At 43.9% G+C, this 23,375-nt stretch overlaps 1 protein-coding gene across 1 annotated transcript in view; it reads right to left on the bottom strand.

Annotated features, from left to right (window-relative positions):
- ANKFY1 (ankyrin repeat and FYVE domain containing 1) overlaps positions 1-9,594 on the bottom strand; it is an 84,096-nt gene extending 74,502 nt beyond the window's left edge. The window contains exon 1 of the mRNA XM_063457418.1: positions 9,558-9,594. Coding sequence (XP_063313488.1) covers positions 9,558-9,567 — 10 coding nt within the window. The 5' untranslated portion in view covers positions 9,568-9,594. The remainder of the gene's footprint in view (positions 1-9,557) is intronic.
- Positions 9,595-23,375: the final 13,781 nt, after the last annotated feature.

Raw genomic sequence — 23,375 nt, 5'->3', positions numbered from 1 at the left:
TCTGTCAATGTAGGGTAATAACCGCTTGATCCAAGGATTAATCTGACTGACACATTCTGGGGTCAAGAAGGAATTTTTTTCCTAGCTTGTTGCAAAATTGTGCTTCAAACTGGGTTTTTTTGCCTTCTTTTGGATCAACAGCAAAAATACAAATGTGAGGAAGGCTGAACTTGATGGACGCAAGTCTCTTTTCAGCTATGTAACTCTGTAACTAAGTTAGTCAAACACAAGTTACTTCAAACATCCAATGTCAACCAAGCACTATGTTACAGGAGTGTTTTGTCCAGGAAGGACACATATTCCTCAATATGAACTGAAGGACTGTAAGGAAACATAGTATTTGTACAAAGATAGAGTAGATTTGAAACCACTATTGGAGGTTAACTCCCTATTCATATCTATAGCAGACAGATTTTTTTTAAATGAAGAGGTAATCACCCGAATGATGATAAGAGTTTGCATTGAATGAACCACAAAAATAACTGACAGGGACAATCTTTGAATTGTAATAAAATAAAATCCTAATAATAAAACTGAGGCTTATATAGCGGAATTGGAAATATTCTCCAATATTTGTAACGTAATAATTGTTACAATTGGGCTTTTTTTACTCTCAATTTTGCCACTATAATTTTTATTTGGCTAAATTCACAGTACTGTGCCCTTCAACCAGAAAAAATATCACAAAGGAAACCAAAATCTTGCCTGGAACACCAACTGCTTCCAGTTTTACTTAGTTAGGTAGGATTTCTATACACAGACTGTGTGCTATAAACCGGTGTTTCTTTTGAGCAGAACTACACCCCTGAATGTCTTGAAACCAACCTAAGCACCCCTTCTCCAGGGCCAATGAAAAAAAGTTTTTACCTCTCTAGGCGAAATCATGTATCAAAGTATTTAACATTTCTTAAAGCAATATATAATTTAATTTATCACTAATGCTTTGAAGGAACACTCCAAGCCACATAGCCACTATAGATTACTGTTGTGTTTACCTTGGCTGAAATCATCACAATTGACGATTTCAGCGAATCCAATGCTTTCCTATAGGAATGCATTACAGGCTAATGCGCATGTGCGGCAAAACGCAGCACTATGCCAATCAGCATCTACTCATAGATATGCACTGAATCAATGCATCTCTATGGGAAATGTCTCATTTCTCGCCTCTATACACATACACACACGGAGCCTGAGGCAGAGGAGACGAATCGAAAGCCTAAGGAAGAGGAGATGCAGGGTAATCTCCGGCAGAGAAAAACATATAAAGCTGAATTAAAAGCAATAATATGATTAACAAACATTTTGCTAATATGAGGGTTAGCATTTATGAAAATGGGCTGCCAATGGGGTACACAAGCTAAAAAAGGTTGGGGAAGGGGCAGGGCCAGACAAGATGTGTTTTCCAGAAGCTCCAGCCTGAGCAAGCCTTAAACTAGCTAAAATTTAATTTTTGAGATGTCAAAAGAGTCAGAATTACACACAGCAAGTATCCTGAATAAAGGGAAACATTGACAGCCCCAAAATTATCATTCCTGCACACCTAATCTGCCTTACAGGATTGCCAACCTAACAGCCGGGAGAGGCGGACGATCTCCCGCTCGAAGTTGCGCATTTCACAAGGAACCGATCAAAGCCCCGTCCCCCCAACCTTTGGAATGGTGGGGTTATCCTGGTCCCCGCTGGGTATACTCACTACATTACAGTGGACAACTTGAGTTCCGTGTTCCTGAAAACATGTGAATTCAAGATGGCCACCATGCTGGGACATCCATTACATCAAGCGGACCCAGGGATCCAGGACTGGGTGCAGAGATTCGAGGCCAGATTTGATGAGCTGTGCTGGGATTTCTGGATACAAGCAGCCTGCAACTCCCACGCTACCACTTCACCTAACTGGACCCACCGAGTGGAGAGGCCTACCACAGCAGCTTCGCTCCCACGAGATTCACGGCAAGGCCAAGCTGAGATCCGCTGGGCAAGACCCTGACGCAGTCTGGTCCTGCTGAGTGCCATCACCATCACCTACCTGGGCCACAATCCATCATGGGACCCTGACCCACCGCTCACACCCTCAGAAGGCTCCTACTTACCATGCCATACAGAAGCCTGGAACCAGGCCACAAGGTCAAGCCCAACTTGCGACTCACATAGAGACTTGTGAGATTAGTATAATGGTCTGTGGCACAGCTAGGGGCTGCAGGGGCACAGTTCAGCGGGACACCTGGGATCGCTTTCCCTGGATCACTAAGCATTATGCATCAGGCATAGGCTAAGCTAGTTACCACCATAATATAACATGCTATATGCGGACAGCTCTTTCGCAGTCTATTTTTATGCCCAGTGGTATATCAATCTGCAATGTATCAGTTGATAATGCCTGCCTATCTTTTGCCTTTATCACTCTACTACTGACATACCGTTTCAACTCACTAGTTTAGCAACTACTACCTACTACTCACCTACTAATCCTCTTGTCAAACAAGTTCCTTCTTTATTAACTTAATTTTTACTCTATGACAGGTTGATTTGATGACTTGTTATACTTTTCTTTAAAAAAATAAAAAAAATTGCATGCAGTAGTCTCTGACATAAGCGACGTACCTACGTTGTCATATATGCCTTCTCTATTATGCCAGTACAAACTTGTATGTATGTCTCTGCACCACAAAAATAAAGAATTGTTAAAAAATAATAAAATAAAAAAAAGGTTGGGAACCACTGCTCTTAGTACAAAATACCTGGCTTCACAGCATAGAAAAAAGATAGAAGATATCCTGAGAGCACAAACACTCATCACAGCATCCCCCAAGACCCTCTTTCCTCTGAGCAATGGTACAAGGCAGGGGTGCCTGCTCTCGCTCCTACTGTTCGCACTCACCTTAGAACCACTGCTCCATGCCATTAGGTAAGACCCATTAATACGAGGGGTGGAAATAACACCACCAATTTAAAGTATCGGCATATGCAGATGATGTCCTACTGACTCTCACAGATCCGATACTCAGCATGCCCAAAGTTGAGACCCTGCTAAACCATTAGGGAGACCGCTCCGGATATAAAGTCAATCTATCAAAATCCATAGCGAAGCGTAGGTCCCGGCCACCATCAGACAGACATTCCACTTTAGAATAGCGACAGACTAATTTAAATTCCTAGGAATAAACAGCTGACCCCGCTTCCCTATTCAGGCAAAATTGTACCCCACTCTTTTACACCCTCATAGGAGACCTGAAGAAGTGGACAAAGAAACCTCTCATGGATAGGATGCCTTCATTCAGTCAAAATGAACGTACTGCCAAGAATCTTATTCATGTTACAATCACTGCCCGTACGAGTCACCAGAGGGGACTTGACAAACATGCAAAAAGCAACTGACCCGTTCAAAAAACAACCCAGACTTGCCCGTAGCCTACTATACCGTCCCACGTCAAGGGGAGGACTAGGTCTCCCCCATCTATACCATTATTACCTGGCGGCACAACTAACCCAAATCATACACTGGCACTCACCCCCAGAACACAGGAAATGGGTGGATATAGAATCCCAACTGACAGGGGCGGACTTACCTCAATTTTACTTGCGGGTACCTAAAGCCCACAGGGCAATACTAAGAACTACATGCCCAGCGGTTCTCAATTCCATACAAATATGGGACCAGTTAAAACAAAAATATACCCTGGGGAGTGACCCTTCCCCGATGACGCCTGTCCTCAGAAATAGACTGTTCTTGCCCAGGATGAGGGCGAGGGACTTCAAGGGGTTAGAGGCAACAGGGCTCCAAAGATACATACACCTTTTTGTAAATAGAGACAGTCACCTACGACCACTTGCAAACCCAGGCTCCACTCCAGACGAGAGATTACATTCGCTATCTACAGCTTAGGGACTTTGAGCGTACCAAAGAGATCCAAGCAGCAGCGGATCGACAATTAACTTTCTTTGAGAAACTATGTCTCGAGGAAATAACCCAGACTAAATTAGTTACACTACTTTACCAACATATAAGCTCAGAGTCATGTGAATAGGGAACTCTCTGATACACATATCAATGGGAGGACGACCTGGGGGAGGCACTTGAGGGAACAGACTGGCAGGATATCTGGGAGGCATGTACCAAAGTATCCATGTGGTAACATTAAAGGAACAATGCTACAAAAATGTATTTAGGTGGTACACGACGCCGGTTCAACAATGTCATATGAAGTTGCGTTCCACTGATACCTGCTGGCACCTTTAGGGTGATATGGAAAGCAATATACACATGGTGTCCATGCCAAAAAGTAAGGGAATATTGGGAACAGGTAGTAGACTTTAGCTCTCCCGTTCTCCAACGGCGACTGGAGTCGGCCCTTGGGTGTGCCTTCTCTCCAGACCCACCGATGGCCTCGATAGACATTAACAAAAATTACTAAACATGATCTACCTGGCAGCACGAAGGGCACTGACACAAAAATGTGCAAACCCCAAGTTGCAACAGATGTCTATAGTAATAGCAAAGATAAGGGACAACTACCTCATGGATAAGCTAACAGCACAAGTCCGTAACACCACCGCAACTTTTAACAAGGTATGGGAGCTCTGGGAAGAATATGAGGAATGCGATGGTATCGCAGAGCCAATTGTCTGTTCTGTAACATTTTCACAATGATGCATCTACCAAACTAAGGCTTCTGCGAAAGCCTTCTAACATTGCAGTGTCTCAGTCTATGTCATTGCAAAAATAAAGATATTAAAATAAAAAAAAAAAAGGAGATGTTCGTCCATCTACATTATGACTGCTATCTTTGACAGCTGTTAAAAATCAAGGAACTGCTGTACTTCTACCATTTAATTTTATGGTTGCCTGTGCATCAAATACAATGAATATCTGCTGCAGAATCACTAATCTACCATCACAAAAGCTGGCAACAATAACCAGAGATATTTATTATTAAGATGCATATTATCCAGATGCAAATTCACTTCTGGATTGGCTCTAGAGACTTAAAAAGTAAAATAGTATGTTTGTTCACACACAAAAAAAACATTGGAAACCTAAGCACAACGAAGTTAATGGTAACCAACACTACAGTGCACAAATACAATTTAAAGGGACACTATATTCACCAGAACAACTACAGGTTATTATATTTGTTCTGGTGAGTATAATCATACCCATCAGGCTTTTTGCAGTAAACACTTTTTTCCCCAAAGAAAATTAAGCGTTTACATTACAGCCTAGGGATACCTGCACTGACTATTCCTCAGATGGCTGGCTGCTATAGGTGCTTACTGGGTCACCAAGCAGGCAGATCAGGGGCAGAGCCAGCGGCTGCAGACTTGAAGTAAGATTACACTATATTTAGGGGGCAATGGTGGGTCGGGGGGCTAGATGGTGGTTTAACACTATAGGATCAGGAATACATGTTTGTGATCCTGACTTTATAGTGGCTTTTAAGAGTATTTTGCCTGCTTCTGGTTTTGGTACTGGGCAATATATATTGAAAAGACATGCTAAAGAGTTAGTAGCACTTATGATGCATAATGAAGCAGAAAGGAATTTCAAAGTTTGACAATGTGTGCTGATATGTGCAACTTTAGTTGTAGCAAATGATTAAGGTAGTAAACATGTCCAAATTAATATTTAAGAGACATTCTGACTATGCTTTCAAACTAACAGCATAAATGAAAAGCGTGTAGCAACACTTGACACAGGAATACTTGCAGGGCTATTTGTAAAGTTCTCTGCAGTGTAAAATAATAACAGTTGGAAGCTTAAAAAATAACTACAGGTTAGAGAAAACCCTTTTCTGAACAAAACTGAGGCTGTGAACAGAGAACTTTTATTTTATTTACATTTGCTCTCTCGCAATCCTTGAAAGGGACACTCGACTGCCCAAATACAAAATAAATTTTAAAAAAATACCTGTTTATTAGATATACCCCAAATGAAAACTTGCATGCATTTTATGATGATTTGTTTTGTGGTTTTTTTGTGGTTTTTTTTTTTTTTAATATAGGTGATATAGCTAAAAACAGCTTGCAAAGTAGGAATCGACCGATTATCGGTCTGGCCGATATCCGGTATTTTCGACAATATCGGTATCGGCCTATAGAGATACCGATATTGCCGATAATACATACCAGGACCATGGAGGGCCTGCAGCAAGCTCTTACTTGCCTTCCCAGCACCTCGCCTGTGAAACTCTTGCGAGTCCCGCGGCCCTCAGAGTGTTGCCCCGGGTTGCCATGGCAACGCTCTGCACAGCACGCTGGCCGCAAGATTTACACAGGGGAGCTGAAGAGAGCTGCTGGGAAGGTAAGTAAGAGCTTGCTGGGCCCCCACTGCACAGGCCATGCCACCGGACTACCAGGGAATGCCATATCACCCTTTCCTGGCCAAGTAAGGAGCAGGGAGGGGGGGGACAATTTAAAATATATATATTTAAAAAAAAAAAAATTAATAAAAAAATGCCTCCTCTCCCCCAAATTACATACCTACAGAAACACACACACACACACTACACAAACACACTGCATTCACTATACACACACACACACTACACAAACACACTCTGCATTCATTATATACACTGCATCCACTACACACACACACACACACACACTACACAAACACACACAGCTCCCCTGTCTAAACACACTGCATCCACTACATGTGGCATGTATAGTTTGTGCATTTACTTCAGAAATAGTTTGTTTTTCAAAATGGTAAATGTACAGAATACCACCGGTATGTTTTCAGCCTGAAAATTCACAGATTATCAGCTCTAAAAAAAAAAAAAAATCAATACCGGTCGATCCCTATTGTAAAGACAGCAGATCTCGTCTGCTCCCTTTGCAAGCTCTCCTCTTCTAACCCCGCCCACACTTTGTGGCTGACCAATCACAGACTTCCCATAAAAAGCTCAATGAGAAGTCTTTGTAAGTCAGGTGCTCTGGGCAATTGCTGCCTCTTGAGGTCAGCTGCATTGAGCTAACCAAACCAGAAAGTAACATTACCTGTTCTCTGCTTGAAAGCCAAGGGGTATAACCAGGTTAATTTATAAGTGTCAATTTCTATTAAAATCTGCACTTTTTGCAAAATGATAAAAAGAGGACACACTTTTCACACATAAAGCTTTTCCGCAAACTAAAGTTATTTAGGGGTCTGGAGTAACCCTTTAAGCCATGCAACGTTTGGCCTGAGAGACATGCAGAAACAAGTGGCCTTTTTTTTTTTTGCACACAAACCTCAGATCTCTGTGTGGCTATTTCTACTCATTTATAGCATTCAATATATTTGTTGGACAGATGGAGTTGCAACATCATATATCCCTGCTACACCACTGAAGAACGTGTTATGAATGTCAAATGAGTGTAATGAATACCATAAACACTGCTTCATCTCACCTAGTAGTTATTTGCAGATGCCTATAGAGACACCATATACGGACCGCCAAACTGTAACCAGCAATCTACTGAGAAATACCCCAGTGGGCTACGCTCACAGAACATCAACATTTGCATCCATTAGCCCATGCATAAACCTACACAGTGCTTGGCTAGCAAAGGCCCTATACTATTCCTGCTTTAGATCTATATATCATGCTGGCAACAGATGCCAAATATTCACAGATTAAACAATAGTGAGTCCAGAACTCGTCAAAAGGTGGAGGTACACTGCTGGCAGCAATGTCCTATACCAGACATCTGTTATTTAAAAGACATGGCACATTGTTGCTGCTGCATTCAGCACAAATGTCTAAACATACCCATAGCCCTTTCCACTGAATGCTATTCGGGAATGCTGCATATATTGAACTATGTAGGCTCCTATACAATGCTGGTGGAAACATCAGTGGATGTCAGGTTTATTACAGTAGGACTGACCCGATCTACATGTAAGAAAAACATTTATCAGCTGGATTAGTCCAGAGTTGGCAGACATATGAATATGTGTGTGTATATGATATTTGGCATACACAACTAAGCCAATTACCTGTATGCATATTGGTAATGGTAAAATGGTAAAATAAAAATAAAAAAAAATTATTATAATAATACATGAATAGTCTAAGAGGAAGCATCAATATAAAATGTAATGTCAATAATGTTACATTTCAGCCAAAAACCTAACTTAGGAAGCAACATGCTCATTACCAGCCCGGTATCTATTAAGTGCATCTTATCTCCAGCCTGAAAAGTAAAATGTGAATTACATGCCCAGTCTAGTAACTAGCATGTGTATCACATTCTGAGCATGGTAACTGATATATGAATTTAACCCTTGCCTAGTGACATACATGTGTATCCGATCCCCAGCCAAAAAATGTGAATCACATCCAGCTGATATAACGCCCTGTCTCACACACACAGCTATCATACAACACCCTGTCTCTCACACACACAGCTAACAGACAATGCCCTGTCACACACAAAATGCCGTCACACATACAGCTAACCTACAATGCCCTGCCCCACACACAGTTAACATACACAATGCCCTGCCCCACACACAGTTAACATACACAATGCCCTGCCCCACACACAGTTAACATACACAATGCCCTGTCACAAACACAGTATTACATACAATTCCTGTCACAGACACAGCTGGCACACAAAGCTAACCTACAATGCCCTGACACACACAGCTAACATACAATGCCTTGCCCAAACACAGCTAACCTACAATGCTCTGTTACAAACACAGTTAACATACAGCTAACACACAATGCCCTGTCACAGACAATTAACATACAATTCCTGTCACAGACACAGCTGGCACATAATGCCCTGTCTCACACCCACTTAACATACAATGCCCTGACACACACACAGTTAACATACAATGCCCTGACACACACACGCACAGTTAACATACAATGTCCTGACACACACACGCACAGTTAACATACAATGTCCTGACACACACACGCACAGTTAACATACAATGTCCTGACACACACACGCACAGTTAACATACAATGTCCTGTCACACACGCACAGTTAACATACAATGTCCTGTCACACACGCACAGTTAACATACAATGTCCTGTCACACACGCACAGTTAACATACAATGTCCTGTCACACACGCACAGTTAACATACAATGTCCTGTCACACACGCACAGTTAACATACAATGTCCTGTCACACACGCACAGTTAACATACAATGTCCTGTCACACACGCACAGTTAACATACAATGTCCTGTCACACACGCACAGTTAACATACAATGTCCTGTCACACACGCACAGTTAACATACAATGTCCTGTCACACACGCACAGTTAACATACAATGTCCTGTCACACACGCACAGTTAACATACAATGCCCTGACACACACACACGCACAGTTAACATACAATGTCCTGTCACACACGCACAGTTAACATACAATGCCCTGTTACACAATGTACAGTTTATTGTTTGCATGTCACACTATGTGCCCCCTCCCTGCTCATGCTGTCAGTCAGTGTATGGATTAAGTCGCACACTCTGGCTGACCATCACGATTTCTCTCAGCAACGGTTCCCCGAGGATGGCCCGCAGGCCCGAACTCTTACCCTCCGCCATGATGGTTCCGCCCGGCTGATATCGCGAGAGAGGCGTGGGCTCGTGACGTCACATAGATGGGGTGGCGGCGGGAGGGTCAGCCTTGGACTGTTAACCTATTCCGCGCCTGTGAGACATCCCTGCAAAGAACAGAAAGCGTTCACAGCGCCACCTAGTGGTTAAAGTATAGTTAGCGGCACTGGATTTCATGCATTCCAGGCTGAGAACCCAATCTAGAACCCAGGCATCGTTCTTAGAATGTACCGGTGTCTGGATTGTGCTTTACAGCTACACAATTAGACTGGATGTAGTCTGGATTGCATCCTGCCATTATTCAACCAGACAAGTCCGACTGAATGATACTAAAGCAACATAATTTCCCGTGATCTAGAAACCTTAACAGTTCTGGCTCTGGGGGTAACCAGAGAATTGTTCCCATCATTAGATGTGCTTGCACAGAGATAGATTCAGCAGTGCAGGCTGTCCATAAACCTGATGAAATGCACCGTCCCATTTTTTGGGGTACAACTGTCCATTGTGGGTGTTGCTAGTGCATAGTTACCAGCATTTGAAAAACACTTCTGGAGAGATTTATCAAAGTGTCGCTGACAGTGTTCCATATAATTTATGGAGAATATGTTTTTTTTTCTTATTTGTTGCTTCTTTTTTATGGTGACAGTTTTGAATATTAGTGATGTCGCGAACACGAAATTTTCGGTTTGCGAATGGCGAACGGGAACTTCCGCAAACGTTCGCGAACCGGCAAACCGCCATTGACTTCAATGGGCAGGCGAATTTTAAAACCCACAGGGACTGTTTCTGGCCACAAAAGTGATGGAAAAGTTGTTTCAAGGGGACTAACACCTGGATTGTGGCATGCCGGAGGGGGATCCATGGCAAAACTCCCATGGAAAATTACACAGTTGATGCAGAGTCTGGTTTTAATACATAAAGGGCAGAAATCACCTAACATTCCTAAGTCACAATGGATATGGATTGACACCTGACATATGACATATTGACACCTTGACATATGGATTGACACCTTGACATATGGATTGACACCTGTCCTCAGAGACCCTGATACACACTGACACCGAGCAGAATAGGGACTGTTCCCCCTACATAGGGTCACTTGGCAGGTATGGATTGACACCTGTCCTCAGAGACCATGATACACACTGACAAAGGGTAGAATAGAGACTGTTCCCCCTACATAGGGTCACTTGGCAGATATGGCGTGGTCGTGGGAGGAGGAGGATGACTTTCACCTCTTCCCCTGTTAGATTCCCGTTGTGCTGTGACATCACCCTTATACACTGTGTAAAGCATACTTTTTAATTTATTTTGCAAATGCTGCATCCTTTCCGACTTGTAATTCTGTAACATTTCCGCCACTGTCTGCTTATACCGGGGGTCTAGTAGCGTGGACACCCAGCACAGGTCGTTCTCCTTCAGCCTTTTTATACGAGGGTCCCTCAACAGGCACGACAGCATGAAAGACCCCATTTGCACAAGGTTGGATGCCGAGCTACTCATTTCCCGTTCCTCCTCCTCACACAGAGCAGAATAGGGACTGTTCCCCCTACATAGGGTCACTTGGCAGATATGGATTGACACCTGTCCTCAAAGCCCCTGATACACACTGACACAGAGCAGAATAGGGACTGTTCCCCCTACATAGGGTCACTTGGCAGGTATGGATTGACACCTGTCCTCAGAGACCATGATACACACTGACACAGAGCAGAATAGAGACTGTTACCCCTACATAGGGTCACTTGGCAGATATGGATTGACACCTGTCCTCAGGGACCCTGATACACACTGACACAGAGCAGAATAGGGACTGTTTCCCCTACATAGGGTCACTTGGCAGATATGGATTGACACCTGTCCTCAGAGACCATGATACACACTGACCCAGAGCAGAATAGAGACTGTTCCCCCTACATAGGGTCACTTGGCAGATATGGATTGACACCTGTCCTCAGAGACCATGATACACACTGACACAGAGCAGAATAGAGACTGTTACCCCTACATAGGGTCACTTGGCAGATATGGATTGACACCTGTCCTCAGGGACCCTGATAACACTGACACAGAGCAGAATAGGGACTGTTCCCCCTACATAGGGTCACTTGGCAGATATGGCGTGGTTGTGGGAGGAGGAGGATGACTTTCACCTCTTCCCCTGTTAGATTCCCGTTGTGCTGTGACATCACCCTTATACGCTGTGTAAAGCATACTTTTTAATTTATTTTGCAAATGCTGCATCCTTTCCGACTTGTAATTCGGTAACATTTCCGCCACTGTCTGCTTATACCGGGGGTCTAGTAGCGTGGACACCCAGCACAGGTCGTTCTCCTTCAGCCTTTTTATACGAGGGTCCCTCAACAGGCACGACAGCATGAAAGACCCCATTTGCACAAGGTTGGATGCCGAGCTACTCATTTCCCGTTCCTCCTCCTCACACAGAGCAGAATAGGGACTGTTCCCCCTACATAGGGTCACTTGGCAGGTATGGATTGACACCTGTCCTCAGAGACCATGATACACACTGACACAGAGCAGAATAGAGACTGTTACCCCTACATAGGGTCACTTGGCAGATATGGATTGACACCTGTCCTCAGGGACCCTGATACACACTGACACAGAGCAGAATAGGGACTGTTTCCCCTACATAGGGTCACTTGGCAGATATGGATTGACACCTGTCCTCAGGGACCCTGATACACACTGACACAGAGCAGAATAGGGACTGTTTCCCCTACATAGGGTCACTTGGCAGATATGGATTGACACCTGTCCTCAGAGACCATGATACACACTGACACAGAGCAGAATAGAGACTGTTCCCCCTACATAGGGTCACTTGGCAGATTTGGATTGACACCTGTCCTCAGAGACCATGATACACACTGACACAGAGCAGAATAGAGACTGTTCCCCCTGCATAGGGTCACTTGGCAGATATGGCGTGGTCGTGGGAGGAGGAGGATGACTTTCACCTCTTCCCCTGTTAGATTCCCATTGTGCTGTGACATCACCCTTATACACTGTGTAAAGCATACTTTTTAATTTATTTTGCAAATGCTGCATCCTTTCCGACTTGTAATTCGATAACATTTCCGCCACTGTCTGCTTATACCGGGAGTCTAGTAGCGTGGACACCCAGCACAGGTCGTTCTCCTTCAGCCTTTTTATACGTGGGTACCTTAACAGGCACAACAGCATGAAAGACCCCATTTGCACAAGGTTGGATGCCGAGCTACTCATTTCCCGTTCCTCCTCCTTACACAGAGCAGAATAGGGACTGTTCCCCCTACATAAGTTCACTTGGCAGATTTGGATTCACACCTGTCCTCAGAGACCATGATACACACTGACACAGAGCAGAATAGGGACTGTTCCCCCTACATAGGGTCACTTGGCAGGTATGGATTGACACCTGTCCTCAGAGACCATGATACACACTGACACAGAGCAGAATAGGGACTGTTCCCCCTACATAGGGTCACTTAGCAGGTATGGATTGACACCTGTCCTCAGAGACCATGATACACACTGACACAGAGCAGAATAGGGACTGTTCCCCCTACATAGGGTCACTTGGCAGATATGGATTGACACCTGTCCTCAAAGCCCCCGATACACACTGACACAGAGCAGAATAGGGACTGTTCCCCCTACATAGGGTCACTTGGCAGATATGGATTGACACCTGTCCTCAAAGCCCCTGATACACACTGACAAAGAGCAGAATAGAGACTGTTTTCCCTACATAGGGTCACTTGGCAGGTATGGATTGACACCTGTCCTCAGAGACCATGATACACACTGACACAGAGCAGGATAGAGACTGTAGAGTCTAGTAGCGTGGACACCCAGCACAGGTCGTTCTCCTTCAGCCTTTTTATACGAGGGTCCCTCAACAGGCACGACAGCATGAAAGACCCCATTTGCACAAAGTTGGATGCCGAGCTACTCATTTCCCGTTCCTCCTCCTCACACAGAGCAGAATAGGGACTGTTCCCCCTACATAGGGTCACTTGGCAGATATGGATTGACACCTGTCCTCAAAGCCCCTGATACACACTGACACAGAGCAGAATAGGGACTGTTCCCCCTACATAGGGTCACTTGGCAGGTATGGATTGACACCTATCCTAAGGATCCCTGATACAAACTGACACAAAGCACAATAGGGATGTGGAATTGAACCTGGGGAGCTGAGGGGGTGCCGTTGATGTTGAGCAAGACGCAGCAGCAGAAGAGGACTCAGCCGAGGAGGTTATGGAAGAGGATGGAGTAGGAGGAGTAGAGGAGGCGGCAGCAGGCCTGCCTGCAAGTCGTGGCGGTGTCCAGGATTTTGTCTTGGCAACTTCGCAGTGTGAAATCCAGGATTTTTTTGGCCTTCCATCCTGTTTTGCCTAGAAATTGGCATATTTTGGGATCCACGTCTGGCGTGGTACAGGCCATATCAGGATTGAGACGTGGGCATTCCGCCCTGAGTTTATTCTGTGCCTCTTTGTTAAGTGGTTTTCTTATACGTGCGGCAATGTATTTAGCCACGTGATCCAAAGGGTACCACTCCAAAGAACGTGGATGCTGTAAGCTGTCCGGATCCAAGAGTGGTACGGCTTGAGGATCCAGAAGGGTGGAGTCATCCACCCCGGCCTTGGCCTCATTGCCAGGTCCTTACAAGGGGCCGTGGTCAGGCAAATCTGTGCCGGAATCATGAGTCCTCATCGGACTGGCTCATCGGACTCTATGCCTCCTCTTGTTCCGATTCAGAGTCTGGCTTAATGAAGTGGTCTGGGTGCCTGGTCCCTCTAGGATTAACCCTTTTTTTTTATAAACATAGCAGTTTCAGAGAAACTGCTATGTTAATACTGAGGGTTAATCCAGCCTCCAGAGCCTCTAGTGGCTGTCTCATTGACAGCCGCTAGAGGCGCTTGCGTGCTTCTCACTGTGAAAATCACAGTGAGAAGACGCCAGCGTCCATAGGAAAGCATTGTCCATAGGAAAAGCATCCTGCCGCGCATGCGCATTCAGCCGATGACGTCGTGAGGAAGGAGGAGAGGAGGAGGAAAGCTCCCCGCCCGGTGCTGGAGAAAGGTAAGTGTTTAACCCCTTCCTCTCTCCAGAGCCCGGCGGGAGGGGGTCCCTGAGGGTGGGGGCACCCTCAGGGCACTATAGTGCCAGGAAAACGAGTATGTTTTCCTGGCACTATAGTGGTCCTTTAATCAGGTGGAGTACCATTTTGAAGCCTCACCAGGGTCGTTCCCCACGGACAGAGAAAAAATTGGTTATCTAATGAATCAATTAAAGGGCAAGGCCCTTGCCTGGGCTAATCAGTTGTGGGAGAGTAATCGGAGCATAGCTCATAATTACCAGGAATTCCTTGCCGAATTCAAGCTCACGTTTGAGCCATTGGGTAGAGAGGATGACGCCTGCACTGCCCTAATGCACATCAGACAAGGTAACCGGTCTATCTCGGATTATGCTATTGAATTCCGTACCTTAGCTTCTGAGGTAGACTGGACTAACAATGAGTTAATCTCAGCATTCAAAAAGGGTCTCTCAGAGACTATACTAGATGAGATAGCCGCTAAAGAATTACCTAAGATTCTTAACAAATTTATTAAGTTTGTCATGCATATTGATAATAGGTTAAGACTCAGAGAAGTCACCAGAAGCAAGACCAGACGTACGGCTATGTCCCTAGCACCTCAATTGTCTAACCTCCCTGTACAGTCCGAACCTATGCAGTTGGGGGTCACTAGACTGCCTGAGGCCGAAAAACAGTATAGGAGAAGGGAGGGGTTATGCTTATATTGCGGTAGAAAGGGACATATGATAACTAATTGCCCAGTGCGTCCGGAAAACTTCCACACCTAAGAACCTTAAGGGGACAGATCTTAGGTGTGATGGAGTTGTCCTCTAACAAAAACAAAAGTAGATTCATCCTTGAGGTATCTATTTCCCTTGATAACAATAATTTTTCTTGCAGTATCCTAATGGACTCAGGTGCTGCTGGAAATTTTATTGATGTCCAGTTTATTAGGGGTAATGAAATACCGGTCAGGGAGAGACCTACGCCCAGTGGTGTATCCTGGTTTTGTGCTGCCCTAGGCAGGACAAAACTCAGCCCCCCCCCCGCGCGCGACACCCACACCCAACCCTCCCCGTCCCGTCCCGCCTTCTAAATACACACACACACACACAAATTCACTGACAGATACGCATACACTAGCTAACAGACACACACACTCACTAGCAGACACACACACTCTCTGTCAGACACACACACTCTCTGTCAGACACACACACTCTGTCAGACACACACACTCTCTGATATATAATATATAATATAATATATAATATAATGTAATATAATAATATATTATAATATATATATATAATATATATATATATATAATATATATATATATATATTATAATATATATATAATATATATATATATATAAAATATAATATATATATAATATATATATATATATATTATAATATATATTATAATATATATATATATATTATAATATTATATATATATATATATATATAATATATATATATATAATATATATATATTATAATATATATATATTATAATATATATATCTATAATATAATATATATATCTATAATATAATATATATATCTATAATATAATATATATCTATAATATAATATAATATATATAATATAATATATATAATATATATAATATAATATATATATATATATAATTAATTTAATTAGGGTTAATGTTGAGCAGCAATTATGCAAATGAAACCTGGTAACTGACTTTGGGGTCAAAGGCCGGTTACAGCCTATCAGAACTAAAGGAGGGGTATTTAGGCCCAGTTCTCATCCTGCTCAGTGCCCTGTCGTGGTATCCCTTGTGGTTGTCCGAGAGCGTGTTCCGGTTATTAGTTTTCTACCTGTTTTTTTACTTTGGCTTTGTTTATTTGACTTCTCTATATTCTAGTATCCTGACCCCTGGCTTTCCTCATCGCTGCGTCCCTTTCTGTGTTTCCTGACCTCGGCTAGTATTTTTGACTATTCTATGTACGTTAAATCCGGCCATTCTAAGGACCGGTAATACGTTACTTATTTGTCATCCGTGCTATACAGTTCTACGTGCTGGATCAAACAGTAATCCTGACAGGTTCAGAGCCATTAGGGCAGGTGGTCTCTGGGCGGACAGTAGTGCCCGAGTGATGGAGTGTGACAGGGTATCTGTCATAGTCCCCATGTCTGTGAAGATGGTGTGAGACACCGACTTCGCCAACGTAGCATCCAGTAGTGATGTCACACTAACGGGAGGCGGAATGAAGCTCACAGTGGGAGGAAGGGTATAGCAATCTTCCCATTGCAGTCCCTCTGCCTTCAAGGGAGACTATTATCACATGTGTGCTGACGTCAGACATATCATATGGCGGTACAACTAGCTGGCGGTACAACTGGCCCCCAGCATACAATTAAAAATAACTCTGAATGTGCAGTGTTTCAAGCAGACCATGACCACTACAAAATACCTGTCATGGTCTGGTTGGAGTAACTCTTTTGAGCTGCTAGTGTTGGATGATTTACTAATTTCTAGAAAATTATATTTGAGGTGTGCTGATGCGAGTGAATGCACAGGAATATCTAGAAAGTATTTGGTTTGTCTGATCGTATCAGGATAAAGTAATCATCCTTCTGATATCATTCTAGAGGGCTGGATGTCTGATCAAAAATAATCTGCATGCATTTTAATAGTCGTTAAGGGCACAACAGAGAGAACTGATACCTTGGACAATGCAGCAGAACTACATTGTATGGCAAGTCTGATGTTAATTGTAGATTATGCTAACGTAGTGTGTATTTATAATCTTAAAGGGAAACTCCAGTGCCAGGAAAACGATCCGTTTTCCTGGCACTGGAGGGTCCCTCTCCCTCCCACCCACCAATCCCCAGTTACTGAAGGGGTGAAAACCCCTTCAGTCACTTACCTGAGGCAGCGACATGTCCCACGTCGCTGCCTGCTCCTCCCCTGCTGCTCCTCCTACTGGCTCCGTCGGCCGGCCGGAGAGACTGATCCTGGCCCACCGGCCGAGGAGACCTAATGCGCATGCGTGGCAATTCCGCGCATGCGCATTAGGTCTCCCCATAGGAAAGCATTGAAAACGAATTTCAATGCTTTCCTATGGGGATTTGAGCGACGCTGGAGGTCCTCACACAGCGTGAGGACGTCCAGCGACGCTCTAGCACAGGTTTCCTGTGCTATGGACCAGGAAGAGGCCTCAATTGGCTGTCTAGTAGACAGCCACTAGAGGTGGAGTTAACCCTGCAAGGTAATTATTGCAGTTTATAAAAAACTGCAATAATTACACTTACAGGGTTAGGAGTAGTGGGAGTTGGCACCCAGAGCACTCCAATGAGCAGAAGTGGTCTGGGTGCCTACAGTGTCCCTTTAATTTTAGTAATGACAAGAGGCGAGTATTTTGCATTGACTTTCTTTACTTAAAACTTCTGCAGCAAACAGGTCAATCAAAAAACTTTAACAAATCAAAATCAGCCAGTCATCACATACAGTCAGGTCCATAAATATTGGGACATCGACACAATTCTAATCTTTTTGGCTCTCTACACCACAATGGATTTGAAATGAAATGAACAAGGTGTACTTTTACTGCAGACTTTAAGCTTTAATTTGAGGGTATTTACATCCAAATCAGGTGAATGGCGTAGGAATTACAACAGTTTGTATATGTGCCTCCCACTTTTCAAGGGACCAAAAGTAATGGGACAATTGGCTGCTCAGCTGTTCCATGGCCAGGTGTGTGTTATTCCCTCATTATCCCATTTACAAGGAGCAGAGTTTATTTCAAGTGTGCTATTTGCATTTGGAATCTGTTGCTGTCAACTCTCAATATGAGATCCAAAGAGCTGTCACTATCAGTGAAGCAAGCCATCATTAGGCTAAAAAAACAAAACAAACCCATCAGAGAGATAGCAAAAACATTAGGTGTGGCCAAATCAACTGTTTGGAACATCCTTAAAAAGAGAGAACGCACCGGTGAGCTCAGAAACACCAAAAGACCCGGAAGACCACGGAAAACAACTGTAGTGGATGACCGAAGAATTCTTTCCCTGGTGAAGAAAACACAACAGTTGGCCAGATCAAGAACACTCTCCAGGAGGTCGGTGTATGTGTGTCAAAGTCAACAATCAAGAGAAGACTTCACCAGAGTGAATACAGAGGGTTCACCACAAGATGTAAACCATTGGTGAGCATCAAAAACAGGAAGGCCAGATTAGAGTTTGACAAACAACATCTAAAAAAGCCTTCACAGTTCTGGAACAACATCCTATGCACAGATGAGACCAAGATTAACTTGTACCAGAGTGATGGGAAGAGAAGAGTATGGAGAAGGAAAGGAACTGCTCATGATCCAAAGCATACCACCTCATCAGTGAAGCTTGGTGGTGGTAGTGTCATGGCGTGGGCATGTATGGCTGCCAATGGAACTGGTTCTCTTGTATTTATTGATGATGTGACTGCTGACAAAAGCAGCAGGATGAATTCTGAAGTGTTTCGGGCAATATTATCTGCTCGTATTCAGCCAAATGCTTAAGAACTCATTGGACGGCGCTTCACAGTGCAGATGGACAATGACCCGAAGCATACTGCAAAAGCAGAGTTTTTTTAAAGGAAATAAGTGGAATGTTATGCAATGGCCAAGTCAATCACCTGACCTGAATCCGATTGAGCATGCATTTTACTTGATGAAGACAAAATTAATTCCTACACCGTTCACCTGATACCCTCAAATTAAAGCTGAAATTCTGCAGTTAAAGCACATCTTGTTCATTTCATTTCAAACCCATTGTGGTGGTGTATAGAGCCAAAAAGATTAGAATTGTGTCGATGTCCCAATATTTATGGACCTGACTGTATATAAGTAAGGACAATTCTTCCTCTTCCTTTGATGTGAGCGTAGATAATCCCTTCAACAGGAACAGAAACCGTAGAACTTGAACTTTCTGATAACTTCAAATACCCACGTAGCAGTAAGATAGAAATATCCCAACTGTGTTCAGTGATGATATTCATGCTGAAATAAACAAGAAACAAGCGAAAGGTACTTGCAATGACCATAATTCAACGTCTTAATACTTTAATGATCGAACATATATATTAGGCATAAGATAGCAATAACAATCGTATATACAAGTAATAGATATAAATCAAAAACTCAAATGACCAACTGCTTAACATCTAGGCAAATATATAAAAAACCCCATTCTACCTAGATAAATTAGATTATAGATACTAAACAAACAAGTGGAACAAAATATGAGAAAGGGAGGGAATTAAAGGGTGGGAAAATACTCACCTCCTGTTATTAGTAAAATTAAGATTATAAATACACTGCGTTAGCATAATCTACAATTTTACCACATGACAGGAGGCTTTATATTTTTATAAGAGAAAAAGAAGCACAAGAGGAAAGCCTAAAATAAAATACCCGAAAAGTGTCCTCCCGCGACCAATCCGCCGATCGCATAATATCAGATAGTGATGCACCCGCCTAAAAAGCATGTGTTGACGCTGCGCCCCATACGGAGTGAGTGCCAAAACAAGGTTCGATACCCGCTGTGGCGGAACCAACCTCGCCACTGTGCACTGGAGAAGCCTGGTTGCTCGCCTGCTCCCTTTAGACTATGGCCCCTGTTCTTTTTTTTTTTTTTAATTCTTTATTTTTGTAGTGCAGAAAGTTTGACAGCGCTTATGTGGTACCCCAACGGCATTCCACATGAGTATCAACGACAGTAATAACAATGGGGTACATGGAACACTTGCACCTTTTTATATTAATATGCGGGATCATGTCTATTGCGAGTAGTTTATGCAAAAAATGAGTACCTGAGATAGGCGCAAGTTAATACGGTTATGCATATAGTTTAAACAATCAGTAGTTCCCTCGGGCATGTATAAGATTGTACCTAAGCTGGTAGTATGGGGATAGACGGGGTTAACTTGTCGTGCATATATTATAAAGAAAGCATTATGTTGCATGTCTAGTGTTTTGTGACATTAGAGTTATCGTGTGTCTCGCTTGTGTAAGGCCTGCTGGGCTAGTGATAGGTATGGTATGCTGTACCTACATAGGCCGCAGGTCCCCGAAAAATAAGAGACATTACTATGTCATGCTGTTAAATAAGGCAGCATCGCTTTGCAATCTAACAGTGTATGTAAGCTAAACTTGTAATCTGTTAGGTTGTCTTAGGTACTTGTAAAAAAAGCAAAAAATAATGAAAAAATAATGCAAGTCAGATATGACAGCTACAAACCAATAACTTATAAACATTGATAGAAAAACCTTGCTGGAACAGTGATAAAGCAGGTTAGTCTACCCTTGAATCTAAATAGTTCTCGTCCTTCCAGACAGCTCTGCTGCATTGGTTGTTCACTACTGGAGCTATGAGAACTCGATGAACTTGTCAGTGATTCTTTCAGCCAACGCCTTTTGGTGGGAGTATGTCGGTGCCCGCTAGTGGTCCGCGGGAGGCTGCTGATTCACCAGGCCTCGTGAGGGTATCCTCCTTGCCCCAGGCTGGAAGGTAGGTCTGCATCTCTTGATCGCACACTCAGCGCTTAATACAGTCCGGTATATCCCCCCATGTGGGGGTAGCGCGAGGTCTGATGGCATGCTTCTTCTTGCGGCGATTGTGCCTCCGTTGGAGTGGGTGATGCTTTCGGGATTGAACCCGTCTGGCCTTCAGCCCATTATGGCGGCTGCTCCCGGCTCTGTGTAGCCTGGTTGTCTCGTGTGTTGCTGTTTGGCGCTCGGTGGTCAGCCAGACAGATGTGCAGTGCTCTGGAGTGCTGCTGGGGCTTTGGGGTTGTCTGGCGTTCTCCTTGTCGCTTGGGTGAGCGCAGGAGCCTGCGCCTGGGTTGGCGCGCACATGTCGGTGCTTGTGTGTACGGATGCCCGCCTGAAATACCTGTAGGGGGACACCATAGTGGCGTCTGCGGGTCGTCGGTCGGATCCACCCGGCCACCGCTCGTGCCGCTTGAAGGTTGGGCATACCCCTGCTGCACTGCAGTTCATAGAAGGCTGAGCAAAGCCGGTCCAGGGCCTCTAGGGAGGGAGGCTGTGTATGGTTGCTCGTGGCTCCTTTCTGTGAGCTGCGCCTGGCGGAGATCTTGGACGCGTTCCGCCTGCCTCGTGGTTCTTTCAGGTTTGTGTATCTGCTCGGTTGTTGTCGCTTATCCGCATGTCTTGCGGGGACCGGGATGACCCCCACCGGTCCAGGGGGGGGGGGGGGGTTCGGAGATCAGTTGTGGTTGCTGGGGTGTCCGGCGCCGGAGAGAGCGGCCGCCTCTCCCCGGCCTCAGCTCCCGCAGGCCTCAGTTCGCTTTTTGGGCCGGATGCCCCGATCGACTTCGGACGGGTATCTCCCGTTTCCCCGATGTGCCCCCAACGTGGGTAGCACCCCTTGGGGGGTTGGTGGGCCATATAGTTGCCAATATTGCCTTTAGTTTTCCTCGCTCGTTGGGAGCTCCTTCCCCGCACGTCTGAGCTCTCCTGCGACCGTCCATTTTGGCGGTCCGGCCCCGCCCCGCCCCCCCCCCCCCCCTTAAGATTTTTATCTGGTAAATATCTCGGTTTTTATGGTCCCTTTCTAGGTTTTATCCCACATTAGTGTTTCCCAGTATTTTTATGTGCTATCCACATTTTTATGTGCTTTTATTCATTTCTACAATTGATTCCCATGTACTTCTATTAGATTGCATACAAGTATACTGTATTTGTTAGACTTTTATTTTTAATTTCTTATGTCTCTTAGTTTTATCTATTTTCATTTTTCTTTTAGAGCACTCATTTATTCACTTTTCTATCATTGTGTAATTGAATATGTATTAATGGGCACTACATTTACCATGTAAGAACTGTATTTAAAAGCTGTTCACAAGTCTCTGGAGGTTCTTTTTTATTTTTATTTTCTTTTGGGACTACAGTCCCCAAGATGCAATGTGCACTGCTCTCCATTATACTAGCGCCCTGCGAGTCACTTGGCTCACTTCCCTATCCGCAATGCACACTTCCTGCCTTAAACTACAGCTCCCAAGATGAAATTCGCAATTCCCGATGTGCAACATCACTGATGACGTCAGACACTCGCAAATCACGTGACTCACTATATCGGTCCAATACAAAACACTAAACCTTTGTTTTTAATCCCTTATGTCAATTTCACATTTCACATTCAGTTACATCTATAATCTTTGTAGGACCCTCTAAGGGGGGTCTGCCTTGACGTTGGCAGGCGGGCATTCCCTCCAATGGCCTTTGGAGTAACTAAATGACCTCCATTTGTTTAAATATACATAGGGATTACAGAGAGAGTGCAGGTTACTTGTTTTTCTTTGGTTTTTACTATATATTGGGTCTGATGTGTACTGTAGTCTTTGCTGCTGCCCAGGAGTGATGGGAGTGAGCGCAGGACTTATTTTTCTGTATTTATAATCTTTATATTTATGCTTTTCTTTAACATTTGTACGTGTTTATATTCTTTGATTTCATTGGCTGCTGATCTGTGATGCCATTTGGGCACCAGTTTTAATTGTTTAGGTACCTATATAAACTCTTAGTAGCCAGGTTTTAAATCCTATCCCATTTGAAAAAGCCCTAGTGGCGAAACATGTTATGGTTATTTTGCTTGTGTATTTTTATTTAATAAAAGGTATTTTACAATTTTGTGCCAATCATCTTTTTAATACACGTTTATTTGGAATTTT

This window comes from Pelobates fuscus, chromosome 1, assembly GCF_036172605.1.
Source record: "Pelobates fuscus isolate aPelFus1 chromosome 1, aPelFus1.pri, whole genome shotgun sequence".
In the NCBI taxonomy this organism is placed as follows: Eukaryota; Metazoa; Chordata; class Amphibia; order Anura; family Pelobatidae; genus Pelobates; species Pelobates fuscus.
The sequence above is the reverse complement of the archived record's forward strand: the minus strand, read 5'-3'. Positions and strand labels throughout refer to the sequence as shown.